This window comes from Marmota monax, unplaced genomic scaffold, assembly GCF_021218885.2.
Source record: "Marmota monax isolate L192 unplaced genomic scaffold, Marmota_monax_Labrador192_F-V1.1 WCK01_AAM20220418_F8-fsc00015, whole genome shotgun sequence".
Classification (NCBI taxonomy): Eukaryota; Metazoa; Chordata; class Mammalia; order Rodentia; family Sciuridae; genus Marmota; species Marmota monax.
Window position 1 is genome coordinate 64708 of NW_026692194.1, and position 14841 is coordinate 79548.

General features: G+C 43.5%; 1 protein-coding gene across 1 annotated transcript in view; it reads right to left on the bottom strand.

Moving 5' to 3' along the window:
* The window catches only part of Antxr1 (ANTXR cell adhesion molecule 1), a 226772-nt gene that overhangs the window by 52858 nt on the left and 159073 nt on the right, over positions 1 to 14841 (bottom strand). The window contains exons 15-17 of the mRNA XM_046422452.2: positions 12502 to 12597; positions 11810 to 11977; positions 3756 to 3836 (exon numbers count right to left, since the gene is read on the bottom strand). Coding sequence (XP_046278408.1) covers positions 3756 to 3836; positions 11810 to 11977; positions 12502 to 12597 — 345 coding nt within the window. The remainder of the gene's footprint in view (positions 1 to 3755; positions 3837 to 11809; positions 11978 to 12501; positions 12598 to 14841) is intronic.

The window sequence follows — 14841 nt, forward strand, 5'->3', positions numbered from 1 at the left end:
AAGAGACAGGAATGTCCAGGGCTTGATGAGGAATTAATCCCTCCTAAGGAGTGTACCTGGGATAAGTAGCAGACTAAGTAGAACAGTAGGCCTTTCTTTTCTTTCTTTCTTTTTTTTTTTCTTTTAAAGAGAGAGAGTAAGAGAGAGAGAGAAAGACAGAATTTTTTAATATTTATTTTTTAGTTATCAGCAGACACAACATCTTTGTTTGTATGTGGTGCTGAGGATCGAACCCAGGCCACATGCATGCCAGGCGAGCACGCTACCGCTTGAGCCACATCCCCAGCCCTTTTTTTTTTAAAAATATTTATTTTTTAGTTGTTGGTGGACCCAACATCTTTATTTCATTTTTTATGTGGTGCTAAGGTTCGAACCCAGTGCCTCACATGTGCTAAGTGAGCACTCTACCACTGAACCACAACCCCAGCCCAGAACAGTAGGCCTTTCTAAACCAAGTTAAGGATTTGGGGCTTTTCCCATTTTTTTTGCAAGTCTGGAGCCGAGAAGGGTATGCTGAGTTCCATGTTTTAGAAAGAGCACCCAGTAGCTATTTACTGGAAGCAAGAGGATGGTTTAGGCAAAGGACACCATATGCCTAGTAAACTTGCAAAATTTCAGAAAGAGACATGTTACTGGTTTGCTACTTAAAAGTTTCTCTTGGTGTTTTCTCTTTTACGTTGGCCCAGGGATTTCCTGGGCGCTTCTAAGAAACACTGGAGCCCACCCCTGCTGAAAGGGGAAAACAGGTCACATAGATGGGAAACTGTCATGTCTCCTTCTATCCCATTCATTCTTTCCCTGACATGGGGGTTTGGCCAACTCTGAGGTTGGGTGCCAGTTCCTGGGAAGGGTGATAGCTCTGGGTTCAGGCCTCTCAGGCCCCGGCTCTGGGGTGGGTGCTGGAGACACTCAGGCCTTTGGGCTTTCTCAGGGGCTATGTTGGTGGTCTGTGCTGACATCCATAGTGAGGGGTGTATTAGCTGGGAGGAGGTTGGAGGAGGCAGGAACTGAGGAGGAAGAGTTGCCAGGTTTGTACGAGGTCAACATGTGTTTGAAGCCATTTAGAACGTCACTGAGAATGAAATTAGGTGATTTTTGTTTTTGTTTTGTTTTGAAGGAAAAATTCAGAACCTGTGACTCTTGTTCACAAGCACGTGGCTGGATATAGTCATTAGGAGTTTATGGAAAATGTGGTCAGTCCCATAAATCAGAGCTGAGGAATTCTTCAAGTCATCACTGTGTAAGACATGCAGGTCTGTAACGAGTCTGTTAAACTTATGTAAAACAAAGCAGAGGGAGCATGTGGACCAAACTATATTGTGGTCCTCCTCGACCCTAAATTTTTTTTTTTTTGTATAGCCATAAGGCAGCTTTGGATTCCCGCTCCTACTTCTTCTGTGACTGTTCTTGTGTAATTCCATGTGCCCACAGAGAAGTCTATGGCTGTCTCCATGAACACATGGACACAATTCTCTGCATCTGTTTCCCCCATGTATCTTGCAATTTTGGCAGGATTTCTATAAAGGAAGCCCATTTTAAAGTAAACTGAACAGTCATAAACTGTGAGAGGGCTAATAATATGTTCAAACCTATTCTGTCCTTAAAGACTTCCTATTCTTTAAATCTATTATTTTCTGTGACTGGGAATGAGAATTCAAGTTGGTATTGTGTTTCTCATTCAAATGATAATATGATAATATAGACTTCATTCAGAATTAGTAAAGAGGAAGAGATTCAATTTAGGTGTGACTCATTAGAGGAAATTCTGTTTTCATTCCATTGTTCTTGGATTTACACAATCAGACTTGTGCCCTATATCCTATTAATGATTAATGGTTCTTATATCCTATTAATGATATTTCTTCTTATCCTTCCTCTTTCCAACACTCCTTCTACTTCTTCTGTTGACCCAGTTTGTGGATTTGTTTCTGCCAAACTGATCAGTGGGGAATGGAATGTTAACATATTTTAGGGGAGATGTTTTTCAGTTGCTCAAAAAGAAAAAAAAAAGGATTGTGCATGAAATCAATATGTTTTGTAACAAAATGGTACTGCTGAACCCTACTTCAGATATCTTTTTTTTTAATATTTATTTTTTAGTTTTTTAGGTAGACACAATCTTTATTTTTATGTGGTGCTGAGAATTGAACCCAGTGCCTCACACATGCTACCACTTGAGCCACATCCCCAGTCCCTACTTAAAATATCTTACTATTGTTTTTCTTAATCTATTAGACAAGTCTCATGAATGCTAAAAATATTTCATTTTCCACAGAAAACAGATATATCATCTATAGGACCAAACACCCTCACTGAGTACTAACGTTATAACCTATGTTCACTTCTGTTAATTGTAGAGTTTTCATTTTATAAGTTGCTATAGAAGTTGGTTCTAGTTGACTTTCACAGAAAAAAAAATACAAATTCCATATGCCATTAAGGGCCCAGTCGACCCAACACTTATATAAACTGGTTTCATAACACCTTCCTGTTGTCCCAGTTACAACTTGGAGCATAAACAGTCAGCTGGTCAGTAGTTTGCACAAACTATGAAACTTCAGATCAAATTCCCTCAACCTCAAAATGCCCATTGTCACCAGGTGCAAGAGAGTTGTGTACCAGGCTTCACTCCACTTTGTTGGTGATGTCATATTGAAGGGGGCAAGGCAATGATGAGACATATCTAATACACACAGATTGCAATATGGCTTGAATTTGTGCATCAAGCATCCACAGACAGCAGAAGAACACACCACAAATAATCATAATAATATTTTTCACCTATGGGAGAGTTATTGAATGCTCAACAGTGGGCCAGATGCATGAAGCATTTGTCACACTATGAAGCAGTTGTTGTTATCTGCTTCATAAAGATGAAATACCGAGAGGTTGGGTGATTCCAGTCAGGAAAAAGTGATTTTTCAATCCCAAGTTTGACTGATTTGAAAAGAATTCAAGGTTAGACAGCTTTATATTGCTTTTGGTTAAGTGGGCCTGATTCCCAAGGATGAGTATGGAAGATGCAGGTTGCTGGCAGTGGAGGCAGAATTTTGTCCCAAGTCTTGCTCTGTAATAATTGTGGAGGAGAGACTAGCTCTTAGGAGAAGAAATAGCAATGCTATGATTTCAACGGAACTGAGGCTGCTTCCAGCATTGTTATTTGCTTTCTGAACCAGTACAAGTTATGTAACTTTCCTTGTCTGTTTCCTCATTTACAAAATGAAGGCATGGGCTAGATGGTTTCTAAGGTCTCCCTATGTCTCTCCTTTAAAACCACTTCCTAGTTGGAGACACTCCAAGTGTATCCCTATCAGTTCTGGATAAATCCACACCCAGGGTATTAGATCTCCCTATGGACCCAACACCTGCTGGAAAGTGGCAGGAGTTCTCTGTGGTCCTTATTCTGTCACCTGTTTGTGTGACACTGTCACTCTGTTCCTCGCCCCTGGCCAGTGTGGCTCAGGATCAACAGGCTTCCCTCTTGGGACTGCCCAAAGTGTGGGCCAGCCCTGCTCTCTCACTCACTACATGAAAATCGAGAAGCTCTCAAGTTCTAGGAAGTTAAACCCCACATTTCTGTCTTATGAAAACCAGAATTTTGAAAATTAGTATCTGATTTGTCACAATATGAACTAATAGTTGGACTTATATACATGGAATTCTAGCTCTACCAAGACCGAGGAAGAGGACAAAACTGTGTGTGCATGTGTGGGTGTGTATGTGTGCGCATGTGCATTAGGACTAAGGACTCCTACCGTCTCTCCTGGCTGTGGCCGCATCACCGACACACGATCATATCCTTTTCTTAGTAGGACCCACAAGGCATCGAGTTTTCCCTGAAATAAAATAAATGCACCAAGATTAGATATGAAACAGACGAATTGCTGGCCACCGTAGACACTGGGCCTTCCTGTGCTTCTTGCCATGTGCACAGCACACCTCTGCCAGCTTAGTTGTGATAGGACTAGTGACTCGCAGGCTCCGTGATGTAGGAGGAGAAGAGACACACAAAAGATGTTCATGAAGAATACACCCTGAGACCTGGGTGTAGCCACACATTTGCAAACACAAAGTTCATTCAGGCTCTTGGATTTTACCACATTTCTGGGCATATGTTCATATCACAGTCAATCTTTTCAACTTGCATTAAAATTTCTTCTTCCTACTTGGTGTCTAAAGTTCATAGATAATGACAAATTCAGGAAAATTCCTGAGCATGGACAAGGCAAAGGCCCAGTGAAAGGTCCTTGGGACACAGATCTCCTACTATTTTCTAGACAGTTAGTCAGGAGCCCTAGGCTCCAAAATAACCCTAGTGGGGAGGCATGTAATTAGCTGAAATTGGAAAGAACCAATATGTCAGGGCTGTTTTCAGTTCATGATAAAGTGACCCCTGCTCCCTGGAACCTGTGAATATGATACCTGACATGGCAAAAGGAACTTTGCAGATGTGGTTAAGTTAAGGATCTTGAGAGTAGGGGTTTCTCACATGGGCCCAATCCTGCCACATGGGTTTTTCAGAGAGGGAGACAGGAGGATCAGGGCTGATTCGACTTTGTAAACCAGCCCACCCACAGTGCTGTGTGCACTGATCATTCAGCTCCCTGACCCAGGAGGAGCCATGAGATGGAGCTGAAGAAAGACAATTTGGCTGTTGAAGAAGTGTATTAATTAATTCAGCAGAATTTTAAACCTGTATCATAGTGAAGGAACAGAAACCACTTAGATGTGTAGTACCAGGAGAAAAGCTAGTGAATTATGTTCAGTGTTTAAGAGCCCCTGGGTTCAATTCCTGGTACTGAAAAAACAAAACAAAACAACAACAACAAGAAGCAGAGGAATTCAGTGTGAGAAGGACTAAACCCAGTGTTGCCGGCTTTAGGGATAGAAGGGACCACAAGCCAGTGAGTGTGGCAGCCTCTATAACCTGGAATACACAGGGAAATAAATTTTCTCTAGAGCCTCTAAAAGGAACACAGCCCTGCCAACATCTTGATTTTAGCCCAGTGAGACCTGTTTTGAGGTTCTGATCTCTAGCACTGTGAGATGATGATTTGTATTGCTGTGAGCTTGTAGGGGTTGTTGTGTGTTTGTAGTAATTTGTTATAGCAATGATAGGAGACCAGTGCAGCCCTAATCACTAAAGCTAATGTGATTTGAGGGAGGTAAAGGGAATTGAAACTAGGAGTGCTCTACCACTGAACTATACTCCTGGCCCATTTATTTTTTATTTTGAGACAGGGTCTCACTAAGTTTCCCCAGCCAGCCTCAAAATTGCAAGTCATGGGGATTACAGGTGTGCACCATCGTGCCTGCTGCCTATATACTTTCTATTACACCAACTGCTGATTCTGCCTCATGCAGATCTTCTGGCTGGAATGCTTTAATGTAAGTCTTTAGAACAGGGTTTCTAAACTGTGGGTTGCCACCCTTTAAACTCTCATGAGATCAATTTTTGGGTGTTAAGACTAGAATTTTTAAGAAATAAAATAAAATAGAATATGAGGGTTAATTGCACAGAGTGAGAATAAATGTTATTTTGGGAAGATTTTTTCTTCCTCTTAGTTTTGTGCATGTGTGATGTGTGTTTGTGTGTGTGTGTATAGGGGTGCCTGTGTGGCATAATCTGGATCAAAATGTAAAATATCTTTCCTACAGGGGTGTAAGGAATGTCTGACAACACTGATCTGGAAGAGATCTTTGGATGGCAGGCTGGGAAGCCTGTGGATGTCTTGAGAGTTCAAGTTCTACAACACAAAGCAATTATAGTGGCAGCATTAACTTCTCAATCATCTCAAAGACTTTATGTTCTGAAATAATTCTCAGGCAGATTCTACACACATCTAAAAACTATATTCCTGAAACCTTATCAACTGTTCTTCAAGCTCCTGTAGGTTAAACTTTATCTTGCCAAGTGCAGTGTTTCTCTCCTTTGAAAAGAAATTTACAAAAGCATTTGAAAATATTTTTTGAAATGACTTTAGAGCACTGGCTAGAACAACTGCTGTGTTAGGCATGGTTTTCTGCATTAAATGATTTTTTGGGGATAAGCATTTATAGTTCAGGATATAAGCAGGTGGGCTTTCTGGCTCCCCGCTCTGCCTTTTTTGGGAGGGAGAGGGAGGGACTCCCAGCTCCCAGGATTTGACTTTGTAAACCAGCCCACCCACAGTGCTGTGTGCACTGATCACTTAACTCCCTGATAGAGGAGGAGCAATGAGATGGAGCTGAAGGAAGACAATTGGGCTGTTGAAGAGGTGTATTAATTAACTCAGCAGAACTTTAAACCTGTATCATAGTGAAGGAACAGAAACCACCTAGATGTGTAGCACCAGGAGAAAAGGTAGTGAATTATGCTCAGTGTTTAAGAGCCCCTGGGTTCAATTTTTGGTACTGAAAAAACAAAACAAAACAAAACAACAGCAACAAACCCCAAAAGCCTAAACTCCACAAATTGAATGAACTCTTTTCTCTCCCAACCTGCTCTTGCTTTTGCACACCCTGCCTTGGTTCGTGGATGGGAATATTGGACATCAAAGGACCACTCTGATCTCTCTGACACCTCCTCATTTCCAAAACAGACTATGTCTTGGCTATGGTCTCTGTAGCAGCTCTGCAGTCATCTCGCCCTGTCCAGTCCCACCCCAGTCTGTCTTGACCCAGGTCCTCATCACCTGTCACTCATTCTGTGAAGTATTCTGATTGGGTCTTTTACCTCTAGGCTCCTTGTCCTCTCTTGTTTATTAATTAATATCAGATTTCATTGCTAGCCCAAATGGATGCATTGTGGTTAATAAAATAAACCATGAACTATTACTAACAGAGTGAGTCTGGGCAAATATTTAACCTCTCCAGGACTTGGCTTTTCTATTTGCATTGCAAAATGAAAAGAGTAATGGTTTCTACTTTCAAGGCTTATTGTGAGAAATAAACAACTTGGAAGCACTTGGAACCTTACCCTACCTGCAGTGTGTGCATTAGGTGAGTCGTTGTCACTGGTAATTCTGGCCAAAGGGAGACTAGCTAGTTCCATTGTATCTTTGTTGTTCTGACTGTCTCACAGAAAAACCCTGGGTCCCTGGTCTGTGCTGCAGAAAAACAATGTGGGTAATCTACTCCTTCATCAGGTAGGAGTAAGCTTCAGAGAAAGAAGGGTACAAAAAGAGGATAAAAATAACTGACGGAAGTCAAGGAGAGGGGCAGAGGCTCCAGGGGCCTTGGTTTTCTGAATGAAGACAGAAGTCTGTCATTTAAAGATAGTAGCATTTAAAGTGATAAGTGGGCTTATTCATAATATTCCTTTGAGGCCAGAAGTCTCTCAGGGGATTTTCCCCACTGGTTCCCATCTTTCCCTGCAGCCCGGGAGACGCCTTCCGGGTTGGTGCCACCTCATGTCTATCAGGTCTGGGTGTAGACCCTGCAGGAGCCACCTCCACAGGATGCGTTTCAGACACTGGTCCTCACTTCCAGGCGAAATGCCCAACTGCTTCTGTGACACTACAACAGAGATTTCTCCACAAATCTCGGAACCCTCTGCCAGAGTGTATTAAGATGACACTTAAAAATAGCTTTTTTTCCTATGAGGTTAATACAGTTTGACTGCAAAATGAAAAATTTACCCATTCCAGACTTCCACACTGTTTCTCACTTAGCTTCAGACAATAATTTCACAAAGACAAACTGGAAGTTGTATGTAAACTCTGGCTTTTGCTTCTTTTTCCACAGTAAGTCTGGGCTGGAGATGTTTATATGGCCATCATTCAAAGCACCCTGCTGCATGGGTGTTTGTGGCTGGGTTTCTTTCTTTTTTCTTTTCTTTTTTTTTTCCTCTTCCCAGCCCAGCAACATCTGTGTCTTCTCTTCTGGTGTGTCTGCCTTAGCTGGTTGGAAGTTAGCCAGAGATGGAGAATTTTGAGGGTGGTACAACTTATAGGGCCACTACCGACTGACCCATGAATTTTTTTAACCTTGAAAAAAACACCTGGTAGATAGTGTGACCCAGGCTCAAATGAAATTCATGAATACATTTAATGAATTCAAATTAATGGATAAGGTTGGAAGCTTTCCCTGCACATGTACACAGAGGGTCATTTTTTACTATTTTTTTTACCCCCTTTGGGTCTTTTTTAAAGAAAATATTGGAATCATTCTAAAAAGTAGCCCAAGAGGGATGAAATCTGTTCACCATCAACAGCACATCTGACATTCAGTGCTTTGATATGTCTTGCTTAGCTACACACAGCTTCATCTAGTGCAGTGTCATGACGGAATGCTGCTTGACTACAAGGTCAAGGTCAGACTAGGGATCTGATGGGAAATAAATAAAGACCACCCGGCTCCCAGGCCCTGCACGTGGGGCAAGCCAACCCTGCCCCTCACAGTCTGCCTATCTTGTAGGGAAAAGCCTGCCCTGCCTGGCAGGGCAGGTTCTGGCTTTTGTCCTTTGGCTGTCATTTCTGTCACTTCCAGTCATGTGAAGAAGCTACTGGAGAAGGAGAAAAATGGTTTCTCTGAAGACTACAAGCCTTCCAACAAACCTACAGTTGGTTCTGCTTTTAATCTAGCTGGTGGCCATATACACAGGCATGACTTAACTTGTCTAAAATGATCAGTCCCAATTTAATGAGAAGCACGGGGTGTTATAAATCCAGGGGGTGAAAACCCAAGCAAAGGAAAATGGAGGCTAACTGTCAGGGAAAATTTCCTGATCATGAGCCTGGAATGAGGATGGGGGAAGTGTGGTTGTTGTGGTCAGTGCCTTCAATTAGACTGGGGGACGGTGGGTGGAAAAAGAGCCCACTGTAGCCTCTTCCCTCGCTCAGGTCTCACTGGGCATCCTCACAGAAACTGTGCTCACCTGATAGTTCCTGGAATACACGAAGGAAATAAGTCCAGGGCAATCCTGTGAGATGTAGGATTCTGGTTACTTTTTCTGGGGAGCATCTAGGAATCTTCCCAGGGCCTGCGGAAAGTTTTGCTAGATGGAGATGTTCTCCCCAATTAGAGGGAATGAAAGGTGGGCACAGTGTAGATAGATCTTTCTCCATGAGTTGCCTGTCCCTATCATTTATCTGAATTTCTCTGTCTTCCCTGCTCCAGGCCTTGGAAACCTGCCTCTATATCAATGGGCTTCCTTTGGCCAATAGGTGGCACTGGACCCAGAAAGAGATGAGAGCAAGCTGAGGTGCTTATTCCTCCTGCCCCTTCCACCTCTTCAGCAGTGGCTACAATTGTATGAGGCCATGGATCTGAAAACATTTTCTAGAAAGGGCCAGAGAGGAAAGATTGTAGGCTTTGTAGGTCAAGAATCAAAGCTGAGGATATTATATAGCCCCCCATATAATACTTGACCATGTCAAAACCATCCTTTGCTTGTGGGCATACATCAGGTGATGGGGCAGGGTTAGATTGCCTATTCCTGCTTATGGCATAGCTCCAGATGGGTGTTCTCTTCTCTAGAGCTGTGGCTGTCACTGGGCTCTAGTGTCACCATATCCTCCTTGCCCTACAGGCCTAGGGTTGCAAGAGATCCTGTTGCTAGGGCCTAGGGTCTCTCTACCTCTATGAGGTCTTTAATCCTGCCTACCCTTTGTTAGCTCAACCATTTGGAGGGTGCCTTGTTTCAACACAGCACTGTGATGACCTCTGTGAGAAAGTTCAAGAAGGGAGAGCAGAATTATGGCCACATGAGGTTAAATGTTTTGTCCCAGGGGCTAGCAAGTGACATAGGCATTGTAGCTAGAACAGGGCTCAGCATAGAGCATGTGTCTTGTTAAAACTATACAGGGCTGAGGTTCCGATGGCACATCTGTCTTTTTTCCAAATCAAGAGTTCACATTATTACTTAAAAAAATATTTTGTTTTAGTTATAGTTGAACACAATACCTTTATTTTATTTTTAGGTGGTGCAGAGGATCAAACTCAGTGTCCCACAAGTACTAGGCAAGCGCTCTACCCCTGAGCCACAACACCAGCCCCCACACAATTACTTCTGAATTCTTTTCAGCACTTCTATTCTTCTTGTTCCTGCCTTTCCTCACGCACTCAGCCCAGATAAACATTAAATGACCTCTTTTTCTCCTCCTTCCTCCAAGATGGCAAGAGGAATGTCACCTTCCTGGACAGAGAGTATTAATGTGGGCTGTGTGGTTGGGCTGGGAGGACGCTCTGGGAGTGGTTTCATAATTATATTGCATGCTTCAGCTCTTTAACAAGGTTTGGTGGAGTTCCTCTCTCTGCCTGGCACAGTGCTGTTTACTGAGGCTTCAAAGCATAATTAATTGGTGCCTGCCAGGGGTGAAATCTGGTGGAGAGAAAGCTCATAAACCTGAGTAATCACAGCAATGGCTCTCACCCATCTCCCACCTAGCAGAAGTAGGTACATGACAAACCTCATTGAACCACTATTAATTCCAAGAGGATGTTGGGAATGTTTTGGGATTTTTTTTTTTTTTTTTTGATATGGGGAATTGAACCCAGGAGCCCTTAACCACTGAGCCACATTTCCAGCTGTTTTTTGTTTGTTTGTTTGTTTGTTTTTTAAATTTTATTTAGAGACAGGGTCTTGCTGGGTTGCTTAGGGCCTCACTAAATTTCTGAGACTGGCTTTGAACACACGATCCTCCTGCCTCAGGCTCCCAAGCCACATGTTTTTGGATTTCTAAATGTTTTTGACCATATCTTTATTTATTTCAGGAAGCTCAGTCCTAAACTACCAGTTAACAGAGGAATAACATGCACTCAGGCAGAAAGTGGCTTCTTCAAACAGAATTCATGTTCTCTCAACGTGCAAGATTATAGAAACACAAATTCAGCTATGACCAAAGATACCGTGTTAGTCACAAAGTACAGATTCCTGAAAACAACATAATAGAAAATTCCCTCTCTTCTTCATCTCCGAGAATCTCCTCGGCTCCTTCCTGTCTGAACATGTACGCACGCCACTGCATGTTCCCCATTAGAAAAGAATCAGGAGCAAACAGCTGTTCTTCAAGCAAGTTGTTTCTCGCCCACATCTTCCCAGAGTTCAGCCCACTGCCTCAGGGGGAATCTTATCTTAAAAAAGAATCTCACTGCTTTAAACATGGCAAACCAAAGTGGAAATGCATTGCAATTCGTGGTGAACCCGAGTGAACTTGGCTGAGAAAAAATGACTACCAATGAAGTTTTCATTCCACTGTTGGAAATGGTATTTCTTTTGATTTTGTAAGAGAAGTGCTGATCCAAAATTAGCAAATAACTTAGTGGATGATAACAATTATTTTTGTTGTCATTCGGCAGGGGTAAGTCTGTGTGTGTGTGAATGTGTGTGTGTGCGCATGCGCGCACATGGGGTGGCTTGGGAGGCTGGCTCTCATACCCTTCCACGTAAGGTTCTGGAGTGGGCCCAGTCTGTTTGGAGCATGGAACTAGAGGCTGTGGCCTTGAGCTTGGGCCTTGAGTTCTAGCCCCCAGCACAGCATGGACTTTGCCTATCTCAGTTTTCTTCTCTATGAAACGAGGGCATTGTGTCTTTTCAATGATATTTTCTAGAGCTTTCTGAGAACTGGCACAGATGCTTAAGGACAAGGGTGAGAGAAGGGTTGATCCAATTATGTGAATTCAAAGCCATTTGCAACCCGGAGACAAAGAGGCCCTCAGGAAGCATTAACTGCTTCCTGCAGCTTAACCTTCCCAGGAAGCCAATGAGGATTTTAAGATCTGGAGCTGTGGGGGGAAGGAAAATGATAGAAAACTTTCAAAGGAGATTTGCTCTCAGCCAGGAAGAGCGAGTCCTAGAGGGAATCATCTGGAGTCAGGAGACACCTACCTTGATGGGAGAGTACCACTTCCGGGGCGAAGAGGGCCGGCGCATATTGTTGTTGAGATTTCGAGGCTCAGGGAACTCATACTCCTGCTCTGGCATCTTGACTCTTGCATTCTTTGCCTTTTCTAACTTGGCACCTTCTTCTGTGGATCCCTTTTCTCCCCAACGAACCTAATACAAATAAAATATAAGAAGACAAAGTGAAAAAATAAAATAGGCTGCACTTGGGGAATAAGGCTGACAAATAACCATGTGATGTGCCCTGCATGTGCGACCCATGCCTCATTGCTTGTGGGTTTTGAGGGCCAGGGAAGAGGGGGGCTGTGGAAAACAGAAGGAGAGTGGAAGGAACAGAGAGCCCAAGCCATGCGTGTGGATATTTAGGGGAGGAACTGTCCCGGCAGTGGGAGAGCATGTGTAGAAGGCCAGGCAAGGCCAGGCAAGAACTTTGGATGCTATTTTAGTGAGAAAAGAAACCAGTGGGGGAATTTGTCCTATGTGTGACCTTGCTCTGACTCACGGGGGTAAGATGGGGAGGTGCGCAGTTAAAAGGTTGCACCTCTCATCTCTCCATCCTCCTGCCTCACAATCCACTTCCCCACCAGACCGAAAGCAGGAGTTGTCGCCATTTGCTTTGGGTCCCCATCATGGTGTAGACAGAACGAGGATGAGTATGCACCAAGCTGTCCTCTTACCTCCATCCTTTTAATTCCTCCAACGCCTCGCCCACCATAGTAAGATGCATCTACTGTGGGCCATTTTTTCTTAGGTAGACCATCATCATCTTCTTCCTGCAGAGAGATTGTGATACATGAAGGACAAGGCACTGTTCCATGTGTCTGGGTCCACTATGGCAAGGTGGGGGTGGGTGGGAGCAGAGGTTGTGGAGTACAGGGCTAAATCCCAGCGCTTACTGGGATCCTAGGAAAATCACATAACCTATCCATATGCATTAAAAAAATAAATAAATAAAAGCAGGCCTGCCAGGGAAGGCTGGGATGCACTCCCGGGACCTGTTTTCCTCGGCAGCTCCATTCCTTTGAAGGGTGCTATGGTCTGAATGTGTCCTCCAAAGTTCATGCGTTCACTCCCCACTGCAAGAGTGTTAGGAGGTGAGGCCTAACAAGAAGTAATTAGGTCAATAGGGCTGTTCCCTCAGGAACAATGTCATCTGGAGAACAGGTTAGTTATCACAAGAGTGGCCTTTTTAGGCGAGTTGGGCCTCCTCTTGCACATACTTTCTTGCTCTTCTAACTTCTACCATAGGATGACATAGTAAGAGAGCCCTCATCAGATGTGGGTCCCTTGACCTTGGACTTCTCAACCTATAAGTCTCTGGCACTATTCAAAATGAATTTCTTTTCTTTATAAATCATCCAGTCTCTGGCAGTCTGTTACAATGGCAGAAACCAGACCAAGATAAAGGGCTTCTCATCTTATCTTGCCTACATACTCTGAACTCTTAATGTGACTTCATATTCATGTCTTCTCTTGAGAGCTAATAAACATCTCAAGGACATTAAGGCAAAGAGAAATCCTGATTTCCCCACCCAAACCCATTCCTCCTATCATCTTCCCTACTGCCTGAGAATCACTCTTGAATTCTCCCTTTCCCTCTGCTACCCCTTTTACACCCCATCCCAGTTATCAGCTGGTTCTGTCAATCCTACTTGTAAATGATCCCTCCACCTCTGTCTCCACCTCCACCACCCTGGGCACAAGGCCATGTGAGCTTTCATCTGGATACAGTAGAGTCCTCCTAACGAACCAAGCTGCTGTCTTCCTTCTTGTCTATAATCCATTGTCTGCACAGCAGCATAGCAAGTCCAAACTCTGTCCGCTGTGCCTCTGCTCACCCTCCAGCCTCTCCCCCACCAGCATCCACTTGCCATTTTCTGCTCTTCAAATACTCTGAGCACACTCCTGTCTCATGGGCCTGAGCTCAAACTGTCCTCTTGTCAGGGAATACTCTTCCCTGTCTTCTTTCTGGTCACTGCTTAGAGAGGCCTGGACATTCTTCTAAAAGTAGCTCCAGCCTACTGGTTTAATTTATTTATTTGGTACCAGGGATTGAACTCAGGGAACTCAACCCCTGAGCAACATCCTCAGCCCTATCTTGTATTTTATTTAGAGACAGGGTCTCACTGAGCTGCTTAGCACCTCGCTTTTCCTGAGGCTGGCTTTGAACTCCTGATCCTCCTGCCTCAGCCTCCCAAGCTGCTGGGATTACAGGCATGCACCGCTGTGCCTTGCTACTGGTTTTATTTTTAACTTTGGATCCTATCATGGTTTGAAGTTTTCCTTGTCAATCTCCCCACATTAGAAGGTAAATTCCACATAAATTTTGTTGGTTGTGTTCACTATCACAGGGTGCTCCAGGGATTATGATGGGATACATTCAGATACACCTACAGTGAGATGGAAATCTTGAGTTGAAAATGCATCTAACACACCTAATCTACTGCTCACCACAGCTTGGCGGCACAGTGCACTGTAGAGTAGTGACATTTCCCCTGGTAATCGTGTGGCTGACTTGGAGCTGTCACTCGCTGCCACTGCCCACATTATAAGGAACTATCATATTGCATATGGCTAGCCAGGGAAAGATCCAAACTCAAAATTTGAACTACAGTTTCTACTGAATGTGTATCACTTTTGCATCACTGTAAAGCTGAAAAATTGTAAGTTGGGGACCATCTATTATCTCTGCTCTTGGAATAGCACTACTTATCTGTTGAATATGTAAAGAAAGAAATAAGATGCTTCAAACAAAGCAGCCAAGTCAATGTCTGTGACTTAGCTCAGGGGCAGGAAGTTGGTCCTTATATCTTTTAAGATGAAGGGTGAAAACAAGAGGATCATGTAGTTTTATGGGTGGAAAGGGAAGGATAACTAGCAAAACTGCTATTCATCTTGTTGCTGTAATTACCCCTGTTGAAGGAGAAAAGTGTCACTATTCATAGTCACAGATGGATTATGAAGAAGTGCCTGATTTCTCTCCTGGGCAGAGAAAGAAAGGTGAAAAGGAGGTTTGT